Below are 25449 nucleotides of genomic sequence, written 5' to 3'. Positions count from 1 at the left end.
GGTCACCGTCACCGCTCCAGCGTCTCTCTCATCCATCCCGGAGCCGACTGTGACGTGACGACGTTTTTTCTTCTCTCGACCTGGATATGAAACATGCGACATGCGCGCCGTCAAATGGCATGCGCCGTGCAACCGCCACGAATAAAAATGTTTCCTGCCACATCCACCCACGGACGCTGCCGCCCAGCCGGCCAGTCACACTGATCGATGACTCCAGTACCGCTGCTGCGCTCTTTCACTACGGTCTCTTTTTTTCTGATCCGATCCTCCATAAGCCGCGATCACACCTTACCTTGACCCCAGATATCTAAATCAGGCGGCTGACATCGGATAATCTTGTAAATTTATTTAAACTTCTCACTCGACTCTCTTCTATCTACATAGGATGCGACGTCACTAGCAAAAGCTGACATGCGCTGTGCAGTCATCCTCGCCCTGCCACGTCCAAGAATATAAAAGTCTCCAAATGGGATGCATTATGTAATCCTCCAACGACAAACGATCTGCCTGACACACACTCATGAGGATGTCCCTTCCTCAAACCGTGACTCCTGTCTAGGGCGCAAACCTGCTGCCGTAGTGGCCGTCAGATTCTGGACTGCTGCGACGCTAGTGATGCCCTCATTCTTCTCTCCCTTTCGTCGTGACCATCCATCCGGTTCCGATGCGAAAACCGCTCTTCCGATCACGTCTCACGTCTTGCTTTCGCATTCTGATTACGATCCATCGCGGCGATTGCTGACACCCACTCGATGGACTCTCGTGTGAACTAATGTTTTATCATGTTCAAGCCACCTATTGATAGATGACTCTAGCCTAAACTGCCAACTCCTACGCTTCTCACCATCATGTCTGTTAAGCTGCCCACAGCGCCCAGCCTTCAGATTCGCGTCCGGACTATTGATCATAGTTCCTGGAGTCGGCCTCTCTGCTCTTTCTGCTGTCTCCAGCATCTCAATCGCACCCTCCTTGGTGAGATCTTACCGACAGGCTTCTCCTCCCTCGCTATCCATCACGTCGTGCTATCCTGTAAGAATAGCCTAGACAGCCTATTGCCAACATGTATCTCTCTGTCGAGTAAGTGCTATGCCGTGCAGGAAGAATACCTCCATTGGCCTCCTCAACAACAATATCGACCCAGTAGTCCGTCGCTGGGTGGGCCCCCTAACATCTGTCCCCTTGCCGCCGTGAGATGCCGTCATCGTAATGCGTTGTCTTCGATGCGCCCGCTCCAACTCTTGTCACCAGACGGGTGTTGGTTGTCACAGGAGCCGTCCAGGTAGTGGGCCTCACCGATGTGGCATTTCAAGACGCTGGTAATTTTCCTCTGCCACAGTAGGTATATCTTTCTCATTTGGCCTCTTCAGCGCCGTCAGGGCCGCGCCCAGGACCGCCGGCTTGAACCGCGGGGCCTTGCTGTGGCCCCTGGTGCTGTCCGTGGCTGTTGTAAGACTTGGCTCCGTAGTTGTTACTTCCACTTCGATGTTGTGCCCCATATGAATGCATCTGAGAGGGACTCGTTCCGAAGTGTTGGGGACCATGGTTGTTGTAGCCCCTGCCCACTAAGCTGGACTGTTAGCAACTTATTGGAAACGGGCGCCGGGCATCTTACCCTGACCGCCGGGCTGCTGCGGGGTGAAAGCCGGTTGCTGGTACTGCACGTTCGGACTCATGCCGTACACCGGTTGACCCTGCTGCGAACCTTGGTGCGCCATCATGGGTGCGACTGGCCGGCCGGGGCTCGGATAGCCGTTGGATCCCGGCATGCCCTGCGGCGGCGCTGCGTTCGGAGGCATGAACTGAGCATGGCCTCCGGCATACATCGGCATCTGAGGCGCAGGTACCATACCCTGGGGGTTGATGAACTGAGGCATCATGTGACCCCCCATGGGCCCGCCGGGCTGCTGAGGCATGTACTGATGATTGCTTGAGAAGTTTCGGAACCCGCCCATGTTAGGCGTACCGGGTCCAACGAAAGGCTGCATCATCGGCTGGTTGTACGGAACTTGGCCAGCGGAGCCCATTGCTGGTGTGTAGGTGATAGGTACCTGGGCCATTCGAGGCGAGGCAAAGGACTGCGCTGAGTTGGAATGCATCATGCGATGATCGTCCATGGTTGGATAAGGCCCGTGAGGTCCATGTCCTCCATGTTGATTCTGCATTGGCATAGGCGGCATGTGAGGCGATTGACGCGGGCCCATGCCATGTGCAGGCTGCTGCAGATGGAACGGAAGCTGGTGTTGGTGGGCGTTAGGAACGACATGAGTGTTATTCGGGGTTGCCATTGACGAGGATGCGAAAGACTGGCGCTCGAGGAACTCCTTGGAAGTGAGGAGCATCGTGGAATCTTCCTTCTCGTTATCCGAGGCCGACCTCCAGGTAGGCGGGGTGTCATACGACGGTCTCAAGCCCTCGTTTTCATCCCAGTTGCGTCCGGGGATAGGTTGGAACGTCTTGACATGGGCGAGAATATAGCACTTCTTTACGTCGACTGCCTTGGTCTTACGGCGAATCAGCTGACCAACAGGAGACGGATTCGCTGCAGTTGCCGCCTCAGGGGCAGCCACGTTGTTGGCAGCGGAAGAGCGCGGGCTAGATCCTGCACTGGGGTGACCATTGGGATTAAAAGACGCCGCGAAGGGGCTGGGTCTGAACTCATGGCTGTTGGGATTTAGCTTTCCACCCATGTGGCTCGGGACGCCACTGATACGGCGAGGAAATCCAGCGTCGTTGTTGTTCGCAGGGCCAGTGGGCGGAAGGCGCATATCCTGGCCACCGGCTTGTTGATGGGCTGGGGGTTGCGACAGCTTCTGCTGCTCGACATTGCGCAGGCGCTGGGCCAAAGGCTGGCGATTTTGAGCCATTCCGGGCCTATCGTTCCTGTACGTCTGGTACTGAGGAGAGGCGTAAGACTGGCGAGCGTTGGGATGACGGTTCTGGGCGTTGGAAGGAGAAATCGTGCTTTGCGTGGGAGTTGGGCGGGACGTGCTTCTTGTCTCTGCAGAAACAGACTGGGCCGCAGGGGTGTCGACAGGTTTGGATGCCTCCTTTGAAGGTGTGTCTTTAGACTTTGTAGCAGCATCCGCCTTCTGGCGAGCAACCTCTTCGGCGTTCTGGAGCGCCTTTGCCTGGATCTCCTTCTGCTTGCTAGGGTCCTTGGCAATGATACCAATCAAGTCGGTCGGAACGGGGGTGGACAATTTGAAGCTGTCGGCAAACTTCTTCAACTCTGTCAACTTGACCTCCTTGTCAGCCTTGGCCTTGGTGCTCCGAACTTTCTCAGCGTTTTGCCTCTGTTGGATGGCAAAAGTCTTGAAAGAGTTGAGAACATCACGCTCCACAGTAGATGCTGCGCTTGGAACACCTTCCTTGACTTGAGGAGAGATTGTGCGACTCGTAGCTGCGGAGGGGCGACCGGTGGCGGCGGCGGCGGCGGACTTGTCGGCTGTCTTGGCATCGTTGGTCTTCGTAGCATTCGCAACAGCAGCCTTGGTCTCTGCAGGCTTGGCTTCGGGCTGTTTGGCCGATTCTTGCTTCGGAGCCGGCTTCGCGGCGGCCTTCGGGTCGGCAGGCTTCGGAGCGTCCGCGTTCTGCGTAGCGCCGCTCTTGTTCGCCAATTGGTTGAGGAGCTTTGCATCCTCCGGCTTTACCGTGGTCTGCTTCTTCGCGGGCGCTCTTAGCTGCGACGAGATAATCGCGGGGTCGACAGGGGCGCCAACCACTGTGGTTTGAGAAGAAGGAGCCCTCTTGGCGGGAGGGGTGTACTTGTTATCCCGGCTTCCAAGAGGCGGGAAATCCTGGCGGCGGACACCACTGTACCTGAAGCCATTGTTAATATGGTCCAGCCGCAACAACTCGGTTGTCGTTGACCTACTTGTCTTCCTCGTCACCACCCTGGTCATTTCCACCAGCAACGAAGTCCATCACACGCTCTTCAGCGACGTGGGCAGTGGTGGCCAAGCTTCGCTCGATTTCTCGTGCCTTGCGGTCTGCGGCCGCCATGCGCTCCCTATACTGTGGATGACTCTTATCAATGGTGGTGGTGTAGATATTTTCGTCGTAGTCGGTCTTCAGGCCGAAAAGCCGCTCGTTCTCGGCGAACTGATCCCAGGCTCCACCGCCGGACGACTTCTCGAGACTACCGTCGATGCCGTCGCTAGAATCGGGGACCCACGGCTGAAGGGTTCGCTCGCTGCCCGGCCGGTTGTTGGAAATGGCAGTGTCTGTCCGGAATCCAGATCGGGCGCCTTAATTATGGTTAATTCGGTCATTGTTGACGGTTCGGACACGACGTACCATTCTGGCCCTTTCCTTCGGCTTTGCCCATAGCGGAGTCCCGCTTGTTGTAAGGCATGTTGTTCTTGTTGCCGTTGTTCCCGATATCACTCTGCAGTTTCTTGGGAGGCACCATCTTGCAGCCTTGGGCTGTCGCGGTAGTACAGAAAGGGTTCTTTCGACGGCAGTGCCACCTTGACTACCACTGACCTCCAATCCCCTGCAAGTAGGGTTAGCCCAGCCCCTTCAAGAATTCGATCTTTCCCGGATGTATTCGATAGCGGAAAGAGCGACTTGAGGTTTGTGCTGGGTAATGTTCGTATATCGAATTACGGAGTTGGGTAGTCGAGTAGGTAATTTGGCGAGACCACTGACCTTGCGACGGGAAATGGAAGGTATTCGGTTCGTTGGGCTCGAGAGCGGAAACAGTCGCCGTGGCCTGTCAATCGGGGCTGCGATCAGACAACAAGACGACAACTGTCGCTGCGGTCTTGAGCAGATTTGCCTGTCAGGGGAGAAAGGTCGACCAAAGTTAGCTTCGCAGGTCCAATAGCGGGGGGAGGCCCATCGAGGACAGGTAGCTGAAAGTCGCAGCTAGACAGGAGTTGGAGACGTCGGAGAAAGCCAACCGCAGATAGAAAAACGTGTTGGGAGTTGAGAGGGAAACAAAAGTGGCAAGATGATGATGTCGTGAGATCGTTGGACGTTGGTTCGAAGAGTAGGGGACGAAGCAACCGAAGGAAGTGGATGGGATGGCTGTGTGTCTCACCTGGGGTCGAGGTATCCCGTGTGCGTACTGCGTACTGGGAAAAAGGCTCCACGAAAGCCTTCAGAATAGGGGAGAGAAACGAAGGCTTTCCCCAATGATCGTCCAGTCGCAAAAAGGCGCTGCACGAATGAAGTCGCAACTGGGCGACTTTATACGGAGGAGTTGGGGGGAAGAAGCAGGCGCAGAAGACCAAGGTCGATCGTGGGCGAAAAAAGGGCGAGGACGTGGAGGGAGTTGGCATTGGGTGTGGAGGTTGAGGTGAGGTGAGGCTTTGTTTTCCCAGTCCCAGTCACAGTCCTAGTCCTGGGCGTCTTCCAGTCCCCTAAGGTACCGACCGCACCTTACCCGGAACTAAAAATTGACCCCCAGCTGGTACAGAGGAGGACTGCGTGTGTGTTGTGCGCTGTGCGCTGTGCTCGCCTGCTGAGCCTCCTCAGACGTCCCTGGATGTGCTAACTTTGGTACTTTCTTCCAGCCGCCCGCCCTGGAGTGCTGTTCAAGTACCTATCATCCTGGGCCATGTCACTTCCATTTGGAACCGGGGCTAGCGAGAGAAAGGCGCGGTGTGGGTGCGGGTAGCTCCCGGGGGACGGTCACAGATGAGTGGCCCCTGGGTCGTTTACCGTCTCTCCGGCCAATCCCACACAGTCAGGGCCAGTAAGGTGTTCTACCGCAGTATGGCACGAGACATCACCTCAGAACAGCTGGCTCTTTCGCCTAAGTACCTACTTGAGTGTGAACAACGGTAGAACACACATCAAGGCTTCTTCTTACCTAATGTCCAAACTCTGTTCTTCTTCAAACCTTCGAACCTACATAGTTGTACGGGTACAGATACGAACGAACACTCCACTGACCAAGATGCCTCAACCCCCAATTGAGGGGACCGTGCTTCGTCTTGTCGTCCCCTCACGTCCAAGCAGTGTTTCGAGCTACAATCAGTTAAGACTCGATTGCTATGTTATTACTCTCACTCCCTAGAATAGCGCAGCTTTCTCTCTGCCGTGAACACAAAGTAGTAGAGTGCAAGCTTCTCAGAAGATTGCCAAACAGCGCTTCAATCTGCCAACTCGAGGTGTTTCATTTTCCGGGCTGGCGGCTGCCCCTCCTTACCGAGTCTATCGATCGATAAGGCAAACAGTCACCCTTTCAGACTTCAACTCATCTGTGTCTCAGCGAACCGTCCAATCTTCGGTGCTTCCTCGAACCTCCACAAGTAAGTGAGAGCTTTGGATGAGATATGCGTCCTTCTCATTCTCGGTCCCAACGTGATTCCATTTCAAAGGTAACCCAGGAGTCAATCCCTTCCAAACGCTCCCGAATATTACAGGTACAGGATCGACGTCTTTGCATTTCTGGGCCCATCCATGATTAAACTTCCGAGCACATTACGTCAACAACAATGTGTTTCGGCGCCAGGCGAGATCTGCGTTCCCGTTGATACGAGCATCCCGCACTGTAGGATCATCCCATATCAATAAATTCAGCGACCCTGATGAGTTCAACTGTCTCCAACAGACTTCGTTTCCTACTTGACATGTAACGAACGCTTCATGGAGGATGAAATCTCAGACGAAGTCATTAAAAGTGCGATATGTCATACGGGAAAATCAGACAAGCTAGGCAGACACAAGAAAAATTCTACTACATATGTTCACAAAGGATACATTTCCCCAATCTACCGCAGATGCTTGATTGTTGATACACGGATCATTCGACCGCTACGAGACCACCCATTTCACGTTTAAACCCGAAGGCCAAGCTCCTCAGCGTAAGGCAGAGCGTACAAGTCACCAACCGCCGCGACGCTAGCCTTGCCGTCCAAAATCTTCTTCGTCGCCTATGGATAAAAGTCAGTCTCTCATGAAGTTTGGTCGCAGAGTGGAGGACGGGTCTACATACCGCCTGAAGCTTCTCAACAGAAACAGAGTCGAGAGACTTGGCAATCTCGGCGGCATCGATGGCCTTGCCGCTGTGAACGAGTCCGGAGCCGGCGAGGAGGATGCTGCCGCTGCGCTTCTCGGTGGCCTCGAGAGCATCGAACTTGGCCTTGGCAATAGCCTTGGTCAGGTCCTCCTTGCTGACGGAGCCCTCGGAGACGCTCTTCAGCGCCGTGACGGTCGCCTCAGCGGCCTTGCGGACGGACGCGGCCGAGCCGGAAAGCTGGACGGTCAGGAGGCTGGCATCAGAGTAGGACAGGTTGGCAGTCGAGGTGGAGACACCGTAGGTGCGGCCGAGAGCCTTGGGGATCAAGCCGAAGCCGGGAGACCACTTAATGTTAGACTTGCCGCCGAGCAGAGCAGCGAGGACGGCAAACTCAGGGGTGGCCTGGCCGCCGGTAGCACCGGGGAAAGCAATGACGAGAGCATTGCCGCTGGCGCTGTAGGCGCGCTGCTCACCACCGTAGTACTTGGAGGCAGTGGTGTTGAGGGACAGCTTGCCGGAAGACGCAGCGGGAGTGTTCTTGAAGAATTGACCGGCCCACTTGGTGACGTTGGCGGCAGAAGCGCCGTCGGCAACGAGGGCGATGTTGGGCTTGGCGTAGGCGGCACCGGCGTATTCGGCAACGGCGGTCTCGCTCAGGTAGGGCTGGATGGGGATCGAGGGCGTCAGGTTGAAGGGAGAGCCGAGGCCGGAGTGGAAAGCGACGGCGTGAGCGGCATCAAGAGCCTGGGCGGCTGCGCTGACACCAGACTGCTTCAGGCGGAGGACCGGCTGAACCTCCTCATGGAACTCGTGCGCTAAGCAACCGTTAATAAGACATGCCACATCTCCTGCGTTCGAATCGGAAAGTCTCACTGGTGTACTTGGTCTCGGAGACGATCTCGGCGAGGAGCTCAGTGAAGTAGGGAAGGTCATCGCGGAAGAAGCTGGCTTCGAGGACGAGGGCTTCACGGGTGTGGTAGGCGGCCAATTGGCTGCCGAGGAGCTCGGATTCGCGGATGATGCGCAGACCGGAGCGCTTTTGTGTGTTCTATTCATCGAAAAGCATGTCAGCGCATTGTTTCTCTTGCCAAATCCAAGGGTTAAACGTGAGGGCTGCTTTCGCATTGCATCCCGTACCTTGAAGGCGAAGGACTCGAGACCAGCGGCCAATCCGGGAAGAGGCTGGTATCTGGTACCGGCCTTGGCCACGATAGCCAACTTGGTAGTCGGGCCTTGAGAATCTCTCGCGGCAACCTTGACACCACCAGCGTCGGCAGTCTCGAAGACACCGGAGCCAGCAGAAGTGCTGGCGAAGCGGCGGCCCGAGATTGTGCGAGCACAGCTCGATTGGCGGAGAGCCTGCTGAGCAGACCTCGCAAGAGTCGGTCTAGAGATCATTGCGGTGATGGGGTTGCCGAGAATTGGCAGTTCCGATTTGCGTGACGCTCAATTCGTCGGAGCTTCTACAGAAAGTGCCTCGTTACAATCCCGACCAATTTTCGATGGATCGAACGAGGTTAGCTACGGGTCACTCGTACTATCACGTGATTTAACTCTGCTTTCGACCCGAACCGCCAATGAGCATGCGGCTGATTACCTCCGCTGTCTCCGCTGGCTCCACTCCTGATCACTGCTGCTGAAGTATTCAGCTTATGTAAACCTGTCGGGAACCCCCAAGCCATTCTCAGCCACGGCGTCCCGTCATCACCAACAACGCCAACTGACGTCTGAAATTCATCTCTCAGACCCAGGGATGCAGAAGCACTTCTTACCTAAGCCGTGTTTTCCTTCTGGGTGACACAACACTAAAAATACCCTGTAGGTTCTAGGCTCAATGACTCTGTCGGTGACTCGGCGCTTTCCATGCACTTTGTCCCCCACCCCGCCTTGAGTGGCCCGCTGCTCAGGAAAAAAAAGTTCCATACATATTCAGTCCCCTCCGCCTAGAACGCGACACATTCTGCGCCAGCATATGATCATTTTTCCAGCCGAGTGCCACCATCACCACAGCACCGGCCGTTCATTATTTCAATGCCTTCGCGGTAGTCTTTGTTGCAGCTCTAGGGATATTGAGAGAATCTCTAGAGTCAATCGAAACGCGAATCACACTGCAAAATGCTGGTGGTAAGCTCTTGCATCCCAACCATCGCCGCCAAGCGCCGTTTCTCTAACATTCTCACCAGACAAAACATGGCGCGGAGCTCTGCGCTCACCTCGTCAATGATATTTGCGGCGAGCTGCCAGCGGTAAGCACGCCTTGCTTTGTGCACTGGAGATGGCGCATTTCTGTTGCACATCTCTGGCGCAATTGATCGCAAACTTGCCCTAATCAGTTGTCTTGCTTCAGCGCATATTATCCGTCCTTTTCAGCAAAGGCAGATCGAACATCGCAACTCTCGTCCACACAACAGGCCTCAACCCGCGTCAGCTACGCCATGGCCTCGCAGTGCTTGTCCAACAGAACCTTGTTTACCACCAATCCGATTCCAAGAACGTAACTGCGACTTACGAGGCCAATCCGGATGGCTGCTACAACCTGATCAGAGCTGGCAAGGTCATTGAGATGGTTGGGATTGAGTACGGCTCTGCGGAGCAGGAAGTGGTTCAGACAATCCTGCAGCTGGGGCACGCCAGGGTTTCGGATTTGGCGCAAGCGTTCGATGCCAGGAACGAGGCGGGTGTCAACGGCGACTATACGAACGGCCACACTAACGGCGATGGCTCCAAGCCAAAGACCAACGGACACTCGAATTCATTCATCGACATCCACGCCGTACTGCATCGATTGGTCGCGGCCGAGATCGTGGACCAGGTCGGACCTAAGACGTTCAGAAATCCAGAGGACGTATATAACGAGATCGAGGAGGAAGTCACCAAAGCACCCCCGGGAGAGAAAACAACAGCACGAAACAAAGAGCTCATGCAAACAGAAGTCTCAAGGCGGCTTCGAGAAGCTCGGGACGAGAGCAAAAAGCTGAAGCGGCAACTCGGGCGAGTTGCCATGTTTCCCACGAAGCGGAGAAAGCTCGCGAACGGCAAAGGGAAGAGGGAGGACTCGGAGTTTGACGAAGACGTTCCTGAGCTCGAGGTGAGCATCAAACCCGCCGTGAAGTGTGCATTCGCGTACTAACCAATGGTCAAGCCCCACATCGTCCTTCGCGTCAACATCGAGAAATGCCTAGTTGAGCTACGCAACCAGCGACTTGCCCAGTATGCTGCCGATGCATTCGGTGAAGTAACTGGCCAAATCTACCACACTGTCTTGCGCCTCTTGACGCAGCAAGTCCCCCGCTGCCAGCTTGACCCGAGGATCGACACCGATAACGACGGCGACGGACCCGGGGCGAACTCAAAACAAGTAACTGTTACGAGTCTCCAGATCCACGACAACCTTGACGAATCCATCGACGTTGCATTTGGCATAGGCAAAGCTACGCAAGATCAGATTGATTACAAAAGCGCCGAGAGAATCAGGGCAGCACCCGGACCCCTCATGTATGACTCTGACGACTCGTATGACGATAACCCCAAACCCCCGAGGCCCTCTGCTCGTAGCCAGACCAATGGTGGCAGGAGAGCCGGGTCGGACAGCGATAGTGAAGGCGAGGGGGAGGGTTCTAGAGAGACCAAGGTCAAGTTCGAGGATGTGGCCTCAAGCGGCACCCGGCTCGACCAAATGAGGCAACACCTCCTACTACTGGCCGAGAGTAGGCAGGGATTCTTGCGTCACTGCGGCAGTCAAGGCCGGGGGCAATGGACGGTGGATTTCAAGCCCTTGCTTGAAGAGTTCAAGCAACAAGAAGTGGATGCTGTCATTGAGCAGTCCTTCGGAAGGCATGGGCTCCGTCTGACCCGTATCCTGCGAGAGAAGGGCAAGCTGGACGAAAAGATGCTTCCCTCACTTGCTCTTATGAAGAAGCAAGACGTTCAGGGCAAGATGCTAGCGATGCAGATGGCTGGCTTTGTTGACGTTCAAGAAGTTCCCAAGGATGCCAGTAGAACGGCCACTCGGACGATGTTTTTCTGGTTTTTCGACATCGAGAGAATCGAGAACCAGCTGGTCGATGATTACTACAAGACCATGCTTCGATGTCTTCAAAATTTGGAGGTGCACCGATATCGGGAACGTAACATTTTGTCTTTTGTCGAGAGACGAGACGTGAAGGGCAAGGAGGAAGAGGTCATGACTGCCGAGCACTACAACAAGTACAGCACCTTTCTGGACTTGCAAAGCAAGCTTCTTGGTCACGTCATGAGGTTGGATGACTTGGTCTCAGTTTTTAGGGACTACTGAAAGGCGTTGGTATTGTCGATAGCATTCCTATATGTATTCTCACCACCAAACGTCATGGAAGCTGAGCTAGGAGCGGGGTCTCGGTCTGGCCCCGTAGTAGAGGGTCACTGGACGGAGCCGAGGGGTTGCAATACAGAATAGATACCCACGAAACAACTTGAAAGAACTGTTTCCGAAGCTGTGAGGCCTAAGCGCATCATCCCCTTAACTCTAATGCACTGCGGGTGAAAATATGTGATCGGCCCCCGAGCGCTCCGTTGCTAGAACAGTTCCGATCGCCGTTGGTTGCAACGGTCGGAGCTACCACCGGTACCGAGAGCTGTGTGCTTCGGCGCAAGTCCCTAGCGTCCTTGTCTCCACTTCCCGGCGCTCGGCGTGCATGGGTCCCCTGTCTTTACAGGGCCAGCAATTAAGCTGCGAGTTCGGGCATACTGTGTGTGAGTGGTGAGTAAAAATTTCCCAGCAGTCGTCCAAAAATTGTCTTGCTCCTCCGCGAACCCATCTTCTTCCCCCTCCCCTCGAGTGCCTTGCCAATCGACGACAGACCTCCGGAGCCCGACACCTCTTCGATAAAGGATATTGTTTCTTTGGTAGCCTTTTTGTCTATATTATTCAAGATGTCTCCTACCATGTCTACTGGAAAGGAGAAGGAGTCGAACACCGCGCGACTCCTGGGTTCCGGTACGGAAACACCTCTCTTTTTTGCGCTCGTGCCTGTCACACGCCAAAGCTCGGCCGCGCTGACGACATAATCCTTACAGGTTCCGCTGGTTTTGCCGAATTGGCTGTCTTCCACCCCGTGAGTTCTCTTTACCTAACAGGAATCATCTCGCTATTACGATGGAGACTAACATGGAGCTATAGGTCGACACCATCGCGAAGCGATTGATGAGCAACCAGACGAAGGTATACGAAGCAACAAAAAGCCCTCGATTTCCAAACAAGCATGGCGCATAGCTGACACGCTTATCCTGCATCAAGGTTTCCGGTTTGGACCAGCTCAACGCCGTCATCTTCAAGGACAAGGCTACTGCCCCTCTCGGTCGCAAATTCGTGTCGCTGTTCCCCGGTCTCGGTTACGCTGCCGGCTACAAGGTTCTGCAAAGAATATACAAGTATGGCGGTCAGCCCATCGCCAGGGAATACCTGGATAAGCACTACGGAAAGAACTTTGAGAATGCCTTCGGCAAGAAGACTGGCAAGGCCATCATGCACTCCACCGCCGGCAGGTGAGTCAACGATACCCCGCGATGGTCCGTACCAGAGTTGGAGACTGACGGTCGACGAAATACAGCTTGATCGGTATTGGAGAGATCGTCCTCCTTCCCCTCGACGTCCTGAAGATCAAGAGACAGACCAACCCCGAGGCCTTCCGCGGCCGTGGCGTTCTCAAGATTGTCGCCGACGAGGGCTTCGGTCTGTACAGAGGATGGGGCTGGACTGCCGCCCGTAACGCTCCCGGTTCATTCGCTGTATGTGACCCGTCCAGACGATAACAGTTGCTTCCGGCGCATAACTGACATGTTCGACGCACAGCTTTTCGGTGGTTCCGCCTTCACCAAGGAGTACCTTTTCGGCCTGAACGACTACAACAAGGCTTCGTGGTTCCAGAACTTCGTCGCCTCCATCGCTGGTGCCTCCGCTTCCCTCCTTGTCTCCGCTCCCCTCGACGTCATCAAGACCCGTATCCAGAACCGTAACTTCGACAACCCCGAGTCTGGCTTCAGGATCATCTCCAACATGATGAAGAACGAGGGTGCTACCGCCTTCTTCAAGGGCCTGGTTCCCAAGGTGAGAAAGCACCTTATCCCATCGCTATGCATATCAGCTGGCTAACAAACTCGTCTTACAGCTCCTTATGACTGGTCCCAAGCTGGTCTTCTCCTTCTGGCTGGCGCAGACCCTCATCCCTGCGTTCGACACCATGCTTAAATAAACACACACACATACATAACATACAAAGAGTCTCGATTGGGCACGGCGTTTGATGGATAGACATGAAGTCTGGATCTGGGCCTGATAGATGATCGCTGAAAAGACTTCGACGAGGAGTTATAGACAAGACGAAGGAATTAGCGTCGACGACCACCCAAAAGAAGGTGGGTTCGCGGCCCGATAATGTACAACAACGAAGTAGGATCTGTTCTTATGAAGAAAAATCACCTCTGTTTTAATATATACACAAATCAAAGTAGTAGCGCTGTTTGTCTCTCCCGAAGAGATGTTTTGGGCAGACTGAAAGTCGTAAGGGTAGTCGCGTCCGATGTGTGGCTAAGCTGACACGCTTGCAGTTTCCATGGTTCAGTCACACGAACCTCGTCTTTTACGGCCGAAGCTTCATTGGATCATGAACTTCGTCGAGCGAGGTCAAGTTGGATACGCGTATAGCCTAGGATGCCGGCATATACTCGTACAGCCCCGCGGAGGGTATTTTACCCCGCAATGTCACCTTGCCGCGAAGCCATCAAGACATCCCGTTCTAGACAGCCAAGAAATGTCATTTGTCGGTCAGATAGACACAAAACTTCGCTTTCGGGATATTGAGAGACGGCAGAGTAGATGACGTCGATCTTCGATGTGCGGACGAACAGGCACAAGCCCCGATATCCGCACCCCAGAGCGATGATACTCTGTCCGGCCAAAAGACATCTAACCATGATGTTACCGATGTATGTTCCCGCGGGTTTTGTTTGCTTCTTTGGCGAGGACGTCGAGAGTTCGTATAAGAATACGAATGGTTCGGCTCAGCCAGATTGAGGACGGAATGGGTTTAACGGGTTCTTCTCAGCTCGTGGTCTATAAGAAGGTGATGCCGAGAGAGCTCAGCAAACATCTCGAAGGGGCCAGCTCCTTTTTGCGTCAGATCCAAGTTAACATACGCTTAGTTCTGTCAGTATGAGGCCTTCTCTCTTCCATTTTCTCTCGCTTTTACTCCTCCCTTTGACTCAGGCCATCATCGTCCGAGATGATGTACACAACCCTGAACAGGACATAGTCACATGGGACGAACACTCCCTCTTCATCCGAGGCGAACGTGTCGTCGTCCTCTCCGGCGAGTTCCACCCCTGGCGTCTTCCTTCCCCAGGTCTCTGGCTCGACGTCTTCCAGAAGATCAAAGCCCTCGGCTACAATGCGGTGTCCTTCTACGTCAACTGGGCCCTTGTCGAGGGTACCCCCGGTGATGTCCGCATGGACGATGTCTTCGACCTTCAGCCCTTCATCGACGCTGGCGCCGAGGCAGGCCTCTATCTGATCGCACGCCCCGGTCCATACGTCAACTCGGAGCTATCTGGCGGCGGCTTCCCCGGCTGGCTTCAGCGCGTGAAGGGAGAACTGCGATCCATGGCGCCAGACTACATCAATGCTACATCGAACTACGTCTCAAAGGTTCTCGATGTCATTTCCGCGGCGCAAATCACGAGAGGTGGGCCGGTTGTTCTGGTCCAGCCCGAGAACGAGTACACTCTTGCGGTTGGAGGAGACAGCCTCGGCGATTCTTCCAAGCTTCTGGATCCGAAATACATGGAATTCATGAAAACTCAGTTCCGAGAGAATGGGATTGAACTACCCCTGATTGTTAACGACGCGGTGCCGCTAGGTAACTGGGCGCCTGGGACGGGAGAAGGAGAACTTGACATATACGCTCATGACGCCTATCCCCTCTATAGCAGTTGTGAGTGCTATGCAAAACCAAACCTGTGCAATGAAGCTGACAGATTGTCGCAGGTGCTGATCCCACTGACTGGTCAACTTTGAGCAGTCTCACTTATACGTACCAGAATCATCTCCGGCAGAGCCCAAGCACTCCGTACTCGGTGCTGGAATACCAAGGCGGTGCTCCTGACCCATGGTAAGGCCAACAGAGATCCCACTTGTGAGATATGACCTGACGAAGCAAAAGGGGTGGCGCCGGTGTCGACAAATGCGCGGCTAAGATCAACCAAGAGTTTGCTCGAGTGTTCGTCAAGGAACTCGTCTCTCGATCAATCAAGATCCTCAATATGTACATGGTAAGATCACATCGCACTTACACGCAAACCCAAGTCGAGACTCATACCTTTCCAGACTTACGGCGGCACCAATTGGGGAAACATGGGCCACCCAGAAGGCTATACATCATACGACCACGGTGCCGTCATCAGGGAGAACCGCGGGGTCGATCGTGAGAAGTACAGCCAGGCCAAGATTCAATCACACTGGTTACACGCCTCCGAAGCCTACCTCACTGCCATACCACAGGAGAACACAACCACTGAGTTCGTTAGCACCCCCGAGCTTCAGGTTGTCCCCATTGTCGGCAACGTCACCCGCTTCTACTACGTCCGTCACGTCGATTACGCTTCCTACAACCTTACGTCCTACACATTCAGCGTCCCGACATCTCACGGAAACGTGACCATCCCCGTGATGGGCGAGCAGCTCTCGCTCCATGGACGGGACTCCAAGATCCACGTCACGGACTACGACGTCGGCGGCGTGAACCTGGTCTACTCCTCCGCCGAAATCTTCACCTGGAAGAAGTATGGGAACAAGACGCTGTTGATTCTGTACGGGGGAGACGACGAGGAGCACGAGTTCGCTGTAGCGTCTTCCCTAGGAGAGCCGAGCTTCGAGAACGGCGATTGCGTGACGACCTGTGAGGTTGACCAGCTCAGGGTCGTCCATTGGAGCGTCAAGGACACCCGGCAGGTTGTCCGTTTCGGCGACCTCGAGATCCATCTTCTTTGGAGGAACGATGCGTACAACCACTGGATCCTGGACCTCCCCGATGCAGCCACTGGACAACTCTCGGCAAGGCAGAGCAAGACTCCCATCGTCGCTAAAGGGCCGTATCTCCTTCGCAACGCAACATTCTCCAACAACACACTGCATCTTACTGGGGACCTGAACCAAACGACAACGCTGGAGGTACTTGGCGGAGTACCTGAGGGCTCTGCTCTCAGCTTCAACGGCCTCGCCGTAGAGTCTCTGCTTTGGAATAATGGCAGATTGAAAGCCAACCTCGCTTTTCAAGAACCATCTTTCACTCTCCCTAACCTCTCCACGTTAGAATGGAGATCGATCGACTCTTTCCCAGAGGTTCAGCCCGATTACAACGACTCCGCCTGGACAACAGCATCACTGACCCAGAGCAACAACCCCCGCAACCTCACAACACCGACGTCACTCTACTGCAGCGACTACGGCTTCAACGGAGGCTCTCTCATATACCGGGGCCACTTCACCGCCGCCGGCAACGAATCCTTCTTCAGCGTGAACACAGCAGGCGGCCAAGCGTACGGACACTCGGTCTGGCTGGACGGGACTTTCCTCGGCTCCTTCGCAGGCGACCCTCACACCACCAACTACACGCAGCAATTCGAGCTCCCGCCTCTCGAAGCGGCAACGAATCATGTGTTCACGGTGGTGATCGACCACATGGGCATGCCGATGAACTTCTACGTGCACTCCGAGGCGATGAAGACACCGCGGGGTATCCTGAACTACGACCTCGATGGGCATTCGCAATCCGACGTCACATGGAAGCTGACGGGGAACTTTGGCGGCGAGAAGTACGTCGACAAGACACGGGGACCGCTGAATGAGGGTGCGATGTATGCCGAGCGGCAGGGCTATCACCTCCCAGGGGCACCTTCTTCTAACTGGACAGTCGTGTCTCCGCTGGAAGGGATCTCGAATGCAGGTATCGCTTTCTATACGACTACTTTCGAGTTGGATATACCTGGTGGGTACGATATCCCGCTCAGTTTCGTCTTCGAGAACGTGACGACGAGTGAGGGGAGACCGGTTGTCTTCCGCGCACAGTTGTTTATCAACGGATATCAGTTTGGCGAGTACAGTGAGTTTTCTCGAAGCTGAAGAACAGTATTGTTTTCTCAACTGACGTTGTCGGCAGTCAATCATCTCGGACCTCAGACACGTTATCCGGTCCCGGAGGGTGTCTTGAACTACAACGGCGATAACACCGTCGCGCTCACTCTATGGGCTTTCGAAGAGACGGGAGCCCGTCTTCAAGGTTTCAACCTTTCTGCGGATCATGTGCTTCAGTCAGGCTACCGCAAGCCAAGACAGACCAAACAGCCGGCTTGGGAGCAGAGAACCGGGGTCTATTGACAAGAGTCCATCTATCAGCATCTTGTCTTGATAATTGTAAATGCAAAATTAAGCGTCAAAACAAGACATCTAAATTGACGAAAAGCATTCTGCAGTATCATGGGCTTCAGTAGCAGCCGTACTCCTCGCCCCCGTAGCCCCTCTTACAGTCCTCGGTGTCCTTTTTGGCTGTGTATCTTCTTGTTTCCCGCCTTTCTCTGATCAAATCCAAGCCCGTGCCACTTTTACAGCATGAAACAATTTCACAAAACGGACGCTGCTTCCGTGAGCAAGTCTAGTAAGCTTGATAATGAATCGACTTTGCTCTCATGACCACTTCCTGAGAAGGCACTTCGTTCGTCCTGGTAGTGTCCTGGCGATCGCCCCCGTACAATGAGCTTGGCTGACTTGCGATAAGCAATCCGTATGAACGAATCGGAATGCTGGTCCCCAACATCGGCCCATAGCTCAATGAGAATGTGAAAGTATTCTTGCGCAGCCCGGCGCTTACCATTGTTAGTTGTGGCCTGCGTGAACTGAACTCTTTCGAAAGTGTGCGATTCCGGGGGGCGGTCTTGGTCAGATTCATTCAATCCCAGGGACATCGGATAGCCTACTGGCGCTATATATGGCTGTTGCTCCAATGACCACAAACTCCGGGCATCTGCCTGTCGTCGGATAATCCCAAGGGGAGTTCGCTGAGGGCAATTAGGACGAAGACGTATTCTCTCTGGTTTTCCCGTTGGACCCTCGTCTCTCTTTGGCCTGCGCTGCACCAGGTCAATCGAGAGGGAATCGTTGTCAGAAACGCGTGCTGATATTGACATGGCAAAACCCGAAACCAACATTGCTTGCGTACTTCCTGACGGGGTGAAGGTCAGATGTTGCCCGGGATAGAATGGACTCAGATTGAAACTGCAATTGCAAGAAAAGTAGTTTCTTCTGTAACATGTCCAATCACCTTCACTCAAGAAAAACCCCTTGTCGATGTTTCCTCGAATATCAATCTTTATCGATGATGCTTGGAAGTTCTCCCCATACTGGAGCACACCTAGGGTTGTCACAGATTCTAGTGGCGGTGTAACATTCTGCGATCTTGGTGTTGAGGAATCACCAAGTACAGCCTGGCTGCGATCCATGCGTCTTCTCGATCGGCGGATATCGCTCACGTCGCTGAAAGACGAACGCTTGGAAAGGAACGAGGGTACAGGTAGCGGCGGAGAAGTCAGCTTTGGTTCAGAGGCTGGCGTCATCTCCTTCTGGAGAGAATTCAGGTGCCGACGGACGTTTGCAACTGGGAGATCGGAGTTGTTGCCTGGAGGACTCGAGGGCGATGTTTGGTTCGGTGCGGAACTTCGAGGCGGCGCTGGCTGTGAAATCGTCAAGTCTCCGAAATCAAGCGACTCAAACGAGCACCTCATCTTCTCCAGAGAGTCTGTTGAGTCAGAACGGCTTGGTGATGCTGGTCGCATCTGAGTTGACGTGTTTTGTGACTCCACCTGATCATCTTCAGGTGCTGGACCCCATCGATATTGCTGTGTGTGATGTTCGTATAAATCCTGATCTCGGAGGGCAGAATTTGCGCCAGAAACTTTAGTCGTGTGGGCGTGATTAGGCAGCAAGACTTCACTCGTGCCAACCGAGATCTTGATCTGCTCGACGACGTGTACAAGTGGCGCCACGCGAGCGTGTCCAAGAACGTCCGAGCCTATGACATGCCCGTACACCTGGCATGTATCTCTATCAATGACGATAGAGCCACATTCACCAGCGATTACACCTGGCGACTCTTCAGTAAGTACTTATTCAAGCGTCGTGGTGGGTGATTGGAACTCACCTTTGGAAGTGTCCAGGATCACCGTCCACACCTTAGCCATATCCAGCCCAAAGCGGGATCCAAGATAGCTGAATCTGCCGATCAATGTACCTGACCTGATTCCAAGCTTCCCCGAAACCACGTAAACTGGCGTCTCAAGCTTGTTTGGCTCTTCGGCTATCTTCTCGAGAAGTACAGAAGGCCGGTCCGCTGCCACGGAGACCAGGTTTTGTCGCAACTTCCCAATGTCAAGGTCCCAACCCGTGCGTAGACATATCCAGTCTAGGAAAGGACTCGAACTTGATAGTTTGCCCAGAGGCTTCTCAGGTTGGATATCTCTCAACTTGAAAGTACAACTGATGGGACTTGATTCATCGACTGACGGGATTGGCAACGATGATGCTCCCGAAAAGTGCTCGTCGCCATGCGACACAGCTTTTCCCGCTCTGCTGCTTTGAATGTACTCGTCCATCTCAGACTCCGCATAGCTCTGGACGTGTTCGAGGCCCAGTTCTTCATCCGAGTCGGACCATTCTTCGCTTGCAAAACTGTCATCGTCACTGTCGTTGGCCCACAATGGGGGTTTGTCAAGGCCCGAGGACGTGCTATCGGGCACCACATCCGTGTCATAGCTCGCATTGCTGAACAGATCTGGCTCACAGTCCACGGCCTCTCGGAACAAGTGTTCGACCGTCAACAACCAATCAACCTCGTTGATTTGAAGCGTCAACCCGATTGTTGCGTGATGACCTCTGAACTCGATCATCGCTCCACACATTGTATCCTTGTACTTCGAATGTAGTATCACGTCCTCGCCAGACGCGTTCAGATTCGTTGGATTCGACATGGAGGGGAAATACACAAGCTTAAAAGGTGGCTTGGGCGGCGGCTTGGATGCGTGCCAGTTCGGAAACAACTCCATGAAACGTGTTTCTCTGTAGCAATAAAGCCGAGCGCCTGCAGTTTCGTCGAAAAGCTTCCTCAGAGGCCTCACATCGCTCTTCTTGCATTTGACGCAGATAGACGGACAAGCAGTGGCGGCTGTTTGTCCAGCCATGGTTAAGTCGTAGTCAATGAACTGCGATCGCATACGCAGGACAGCGTCGCTTCCCACTACCCTTCTAAGCTGGAGGACGACATATTCAAACCGTTCCTCGTATTGCTTGGTGGTCCAAATACTGCTGCAAACGGGCAAGAAAGGCCACATTTTCTTGCCTCTAGTGCCAGGAATGGGGATACCATCATCATTCTGGGTAGCGGATGAAGCTGGAGTTGGAGAGGTGGAAGGTTGAGAAATCTTGGCAATATCAACGCCGTTTTTGGGCTGATCCTCATAATCTGTGTTTTCGACCGAGATATTCGATGTGTTCGATGTCTGCTCATCATTTGATGTGATGGGTTCGCGGGAGGGCTTGAACGCCTCGGTTTCTGGCTGGGATTGATGAGGAACATGGACAGTCAAAGGCAAGGCGGTCGGCAGCGCTCTAGTCTCGGGTTTCAAGGGTAGTCGAGATGATCTCTTGGGCTTCGCAGGATTTTGTTTCCACCTGTGAATGTGAGTATAATGGTATAGTTCTAGCAACGTAGGAGACACTCACGAGGAAGGTTGTGACTGCGACGGGAGCATACCCGCTTCTGCCAACGTCTGCACCATCGATACGTGTGCCATACTTAGGGCACTTTCTTTGATTTTGAATGAGATGTTCGCGGTGAAGATGGGGACATTTGTTTGACCGAAATCAGGCTGTCCGCAGGTGCTAGATAGCGTGACGCGGGCAAGCCTCAATCCACGTCAGCCTGCAGTACACATCCTGCCGAGTTGCAGCTACAGTCTGGCCAATAACTGATACCTGAAGGATGAGGGGTCACCAGGCATCGAGTTGCCGCCTGCGCCTTCCAGCCTTATGGTTATGGTAAGCATGCAGGTCGCACGTATACGAGGCAGCTACTGCCCTCATTGGAACTTCACAAACCTCAAAAGTCAATGCCATGAAGACGAAAAATGGCGTTGAGAAGGGGGAGTTTCTGAACCGACTTTTTGGAAGAGATGGCGACTGTTTGTCGTTCTTCAATTACTGTGACGAGCTTCTTCAACTCCACAATGACTCCGTCAGCAAGTTAAAGTCCAACAATGCCGAGCCGTTAGTCTACGAAGACGTGTTACAAGCAGTTGGACTCCTGAAAAGTCACACATCAAGCACAAAAGAACAGCTTTCAACAGATCTCTGCAAAGCAATGGGAAGCAATCGATCCAAGCCCGAAATGGCAAGCCTGACGAACCTGGCGATCCAGGCGATGGTCATGGTTGACTGCGATCCCGCAGCCGACTACTCGATCAGAGGATACCGACCAATGTCATGGACGAGGAAAGAATCCTTCCTCGGGTTTATGGAAAGGTCCTTCCCGATCGACCCGAATCCAAGCATGAACCAGAAGGTCGAGATCGCTCTCGAAGAGAAGACTGCACTGAAGGCATGGAAACTGCAGAAGCGATTAAACGTCACGTTCCTGGGAACAAACAACATCTCCGAACATCTTCTCTTTGATCCAAAGGAAAACTATCTTTACATCTTTCATCATGTTGGGTTTCTGAAAGCACACTTGGAGATGGCTCGAGAACATGGTTACCCATTGGACCAGAGCATGGCTGACAGCTTGCAGAAGTAAGTTGTTTCATAACACGCGGAACTAGGACTAATTGACTGACTTCTATCAGGGGAACCTTGCCGCCGCAACTTCTCGTTGAGACGCTGCATTCAGTCCAGTCGATCCTCTTTCCCTCGATCGACCGCAAATCAGTACCCATCCTCGATGACTTAATCGCCAACCAGGATACGGCATTCGACAGAGAATGTGCTGATTATGACGGCTACGGACTTTTTCAAGAACCTCCTGCGGGCTTCAGTTACCTATACTGGGGAGATCGTCTCGCTCTTCTACATGAGCTCGTCATAAGTAGACCGCCCCGTAACAAGCTGGAACGGTGGTTACATCGGCAAAGCAACGAGGGCAACGCACTTTTCATTGCTCTTGTGGCCTTGTTGATATCGATATTCGTGGGAATTCTTAGTATCGGGATCGGGGCGGTTCAGATCTGGATTGCATGGATGGCGTGGAAATATCCCCTGACGGACTCGTCTGGATAGTAAGCGGGTTGAGATCACACCCCGGGCTCAAAGGCACAGCACAGACCTACAACTGCCTGAGTCTGACATGAAATGATGAAGTCCCGAACGCTCCTTCTTTCAGATCTTGACTTGCTCTTCCCGTCATAGTCCGTCTGAAATGATGCCCCAAACACCCATAAAAGCGTACACTATCGAGCTATAAAATGATCTACAGAACGTATAGAGAACATGACGGGTTTTTGTTCCACTGGATTCAGTCAGAGCGCGGCGCACATGAGACGCTGGGGAAGATGTTCGATACGTCGTCGAGCGCCGACCTCGAGAAGCTCATCCCCGTATACGTACGCTCATTGCGGCAGGAATACTCGGGAAGAGATGGAGGAGAGATATAGGAAGAGAGACAGAGACAGAGATAGGGAGAGGGAGAGGGAGAGAGAGTTGCAACTTACGGAGAGCTTTATACAACACTACTCATTCAAAACATCAAACCGATACAGACAAGTTCGAGTTATTCCCATGATCTAGAGACTATATTAAGACTGCTCCTCATAGTCTTACACGCAGCCTCACCAAATGTCATACTTAGTCTCTTGAAATTAGGCATAAATGAGACCTTGGATCTCGGACGCTACCAATTCCAATCCTCAGCGACTTGACGCATAGCTCTACGATTCAATCTTCAGCAGATGGCCGTCATCTATAGGGTATTCAGCGCGTACACATACAGACGGACGACACAGGCGCGGGAAACCAGCGTTATTCTTAGTCCCACTCAACATTCACAGCTTTGACGACCGTTCAGACATATAGAGAGGTTTTTTATCAATAGCATCCAGAAAATAAATCTTTTTGGGACCAACAATAAGCAGGGAGCCTACAGAACTGAGGGAGCCTGGCTTGTTAGTTCTTAGCTCTATCTTTATACTATTAACAAAGGTAGACCATCTCTTTCTACAGATGGATCCCTTCTTCCTACTTAAGGAAGCAAAAGCTTTGTCTCATTAGGATGAGAATAAGACCATGGTTCCGTGAGCGATAGCCTATGAACACTCATATCACAGAATCAGACATACACACCAGAGCATGGGGAACAGAACCTTGCCGCCTGTGATCATATAGTCGTCCAGCGTTCACATTGTCCGTCCCGCTGCGCGTATTCACTCATCTTACTTCATCTTATCCATCCACAGTCCTAAGCCCAGCTTCAGTGCTAAGCATAAGCACTACCCAGGCTCAAAGAACTTCATTCTCATGAGAAATAGGATGAGTATGCTTGGCAACGGATTCCAGAACTGTGATCCTCTATTAACTTCCTAAGACAGACAGCCCATATAGTTATATATAAGAAAGAGGGCTCTAGATTCTAAGTATAATTAGAAGACTGAAACAGCTATTTAATGAGACATCTACTACTGCTATTAAGCCTGGCTGATGTAACCAATTCTCACAACTGTTTCGACCGAGTGTTTCAGTTCCTCTTTATCAAAACAGCTTGAACCTAGTATCCTAAACAACCCCAGTCTTCATCCCAAACCACAGCGGCCCCAGAAGGAATACGCACAAATACAACAACGACGCTGACCACAGACGCCAGACAAGAGCAATCATATACAATCAGTGACTTTTCTATATGAGAGAACAGCCCCCGTATCCCGTCACACAAGGCCGTTGTCAAGCTCCTCGTACAGTGGAACAGCCAGTGAGGCAGTCACTTGGACGGGCTAGGAAGAGAGGCCCACAACAGCTGCTTCAACCACAAGAAAACTGCTAAGTAGCTTGTGAAACATTGCAACTGCATAAGAAGGACTCATCCTTTACCACCTCGGCCACAGGACCACCTTCTCAGAACTTCACAACTTCACAACGTCACGCACTTATTTACAAGAATACACACAGCGAGACGGACACGAAAGACACAGAACGACAAGCATCACCTCTCCCATCTCAGCTAGGTCAGCCCAGCACCTCATAGCACTTACTAGAGTCCTAGATGACCTTGTATCTATAACGTTCTCAGGCCTTCCCGCTAATGCCGAAATCGTCCACCTCAGTGTGACAGTTAGTTTATACTTCCCAGATAGGTGAAGCCAAGCACCTATTAATACCGCTTGTGGCATTACTACTCATCTCCCAGCTAGCTCCAGCTGCCCTCATCATCCTATTTAGTACTTTCCAGTGTTGAAAGACACAACTAGTACTTCTCTTCTGCGCATGAGAAACGCAAATTTGGATATATGGGAAGTAGTAGTGAAGTGGGAACTAAAAGATCACCAGCACTAGCTATCCCTTACACCTCACATCCATCAGCAGCAAACCCTCACTCACAGAATCACTATACCACAAAGAATACGCACAGCGCGACGGACGACACAGGCGCGAGACGGCACTAGACGATAAAACTCTTCTACTGGGCTGATTGGTTCGCGCAGAGAGCCAGTCCTGTGTTCCAGGCACAGTGTGAGAGTAGCAAGACCAAGCTGGAAGAACAATTTGGCGGTCAACGGGGTACGGTGATGAGATGTCACACATGAGATTGCCTCCCTTTAAGTATCACTATAGGTAGGGTAGTGTTAGAGGGTGGTTGTTTTCAACAATCGTACACCTACTCTTCCCGAGAAAGTAAACACATGCCTGACCAGGTCAGCCTCCACAGCGCAGCAATATGCAGACACTGACTAGACGACGCAACCAAGACGTAAAAACGATGCCTTCTTGTCGTGATTGATTCCGATGCAGAGACCGCTCGTTGTAGACATACAAGAATTTTATGTACAGACACATCCCGCTCACTCACTCACACACTGTAAAGAGAGACCAAAAACAACACACGCCCTCGAAATCAAAAAACACGCAATGTACTCCTTCCACCTCTTCCTTTCCCGCGGGTATGATGCACCCTCGCGTCTTCGTTCTGAAACGCTTCTCTTCTTCTTTAAGTTCTTGACTCGAATCGACCCGGCCTTCTTCGTTTCTCCCATCTGCCGCAAGCCTCTTCACCGAGAATAAAAACAAACACCTCGTGGCTCGACCTTGACTTATCCAGTCCGGGAGATTGGGCACGGGGCCCTTTGCGACATTGAGGAAGGAAAACGTTGCCGCCGTCTATATGCAAAAGTAACCATCTAAGCTTCTTGCTGATCCGCATGCG

At 53.0% G+C, this 25449-nt stretch overlaps 7 protein-coding genes across 7 annotated transcripts; 4 read left to right on the top strand and 3 right to left on the bottom strand.

Moving 5' to 3' along the window:
- Positions 1-1350: 1350 nt before the first annotated feature.
- CkaCkLH20_04019 (pab1 binding protein) lies at positions 1351-4411 on the bottom strand (the record flags this gene model as incomplete). Its single annotated transcript, XM_038886738.1, has 4 exons — positions 1351-1562; positions 1613-3819; positions 3875-4247; positions 4297-4411. 4 exons carry the CDS (start codon positions 4409-4411, stop codon positions 1351-1353), a joined length of 2907 nt encoding a protein of 968 aa, XP_038747988.1.
- A 2377-nt stretch (positions 4412-6788) lies between these two features.
- On the bottom strand, positions 6789-8368 carry CkaCkLH20_04018 (peptidase M16 inactive domain-containing protein; the record flags this gene model as incomplete). The annotated part of the gene is made up of 4 exons (XM_038886737.1): positions 6789-6884; positions 6947-7785; positions 7844-8018; positions 8108-8368. The coding sequence occupies 4 exons, from the start codon at positions 8366-8368 to the stop codon at positions 6789-6791; spliced, it is 1371 nt and encodes a 456-aa protein (XP_038747987.1).
- Positions 8369-9085: 717 nt separating this feature from the next.
- CkaCkLH20_04017 (uncharacterized protein) lies at positions 9086-11264 on the top strand (the record flags this gene model as incomplete). Its single annotated transcript, XM_038886736.1, has 3 exons — positions 9086-9216; positions 9341-10058; positions 10113-11264. The coding sequence occupies 3 exons, from the start codon at positions 9086-9088 to the stop codon at positions 11262-11264; spliced, it is 2001 nt and encodes a 666-aa protein (XP_038747986.1).
- Positions 11265-11881: 617 nt separating this feature from the next.
- On the top strand, positions 11882-13200 carry CkaCkLH20_04016 (mitochondrial carrier protein; the record flags this gene model as incomplete). Its single annotated transcript, XM_038886735.1, has 7 exons — positions 11882-11945; positions 12026-12063; positions 12129-12170; positions 12222-12493; positions 12559-12736; positions 12801-13055; positions 13117-13200. The coding sequence occupies 7 exons, from the start codon at positions 11882-11884 to the stop codon at positions 13198-13200; spliced, it is 933 nt and encodes a 310-aa protein (XP_038747985.1).
- A 959-nt stretch (positions 13201-14159) lies between these two features.
- Positions 14160-17378, top strand: CkaCkLH20_04015 (beta-galactosidase; the record flags this gene model as incomplete). Its single annotated transcript, XM_038886734.1, has 5 exons — positions 14160-14937; positions 14991-15114; positions 15166-15274; positions 15330-17103; positions 17161-17378. The coding sequence occupies 5 exons, from the start codon at positions 14160-14162 to the stop codon at positions 17376-17378; spliced, it is 3003 nt and encodes a 1000-aa protein (XP_038747984.1).
- A 1215-nt stretch (positions 17379-18593) lies between these two features.
- On the bottom strand, positions 18594-21094 carry CkaCkLH20_04014 (uncharacterized protein; the record flags this gene model as incomplete). Its single annotated transcript, XM_038886733.1, has 5 exons — positions 18594-18727; positions 18988-19137; positions 19195-20720; positions 20772-20954; positions 21024-21094. The coding sequence occupies 5 exons, from the start codon at positions 21092-21094 to the stop codon at positions 18594-18596; spliced, it is 2064 nt and encodes a 687-aa protein (XP_038747983.1).
- Positions 21095-21408: 314 nt separating this feature from the next.
- Positions 21409-22319, top strand: CkaCkLH20_04013 (uncharacterized protein; the record flags this gene model as incomplete). The annotated part of the gene is made up of 2 exons (XM_038886732.1): positions 21409-21836; positions 21890-22319. 2 exons carry the CDS (start codon positions 21409-21411, stop codon positions 22317-22319), a joined length of 858 nt encoding a protein of 285 aa, XP_038747982.1.
- Between the last annotated feature and the right edge of the window lie 3130 nt (positions 22320-25449).

Source organism: Colletotrichum karsti (genome assembly GCF_011947395.1).
Source record: "Colletotrichum karsti strain CkLH20 chromosome Unknown Scaffold10, whole genome shotgun sequence".
NCBI lineage: Eukaryota > Fungi > Ascomycota > Sordariomycetes > Glomerellales > Glomerellaceae > Colletotrichum > Colletotrichum karsti.
Note: the sequence above shows the minus strand (reverse complement) of the source record. Positions and strands in the feature narration are given on the sequence as shown.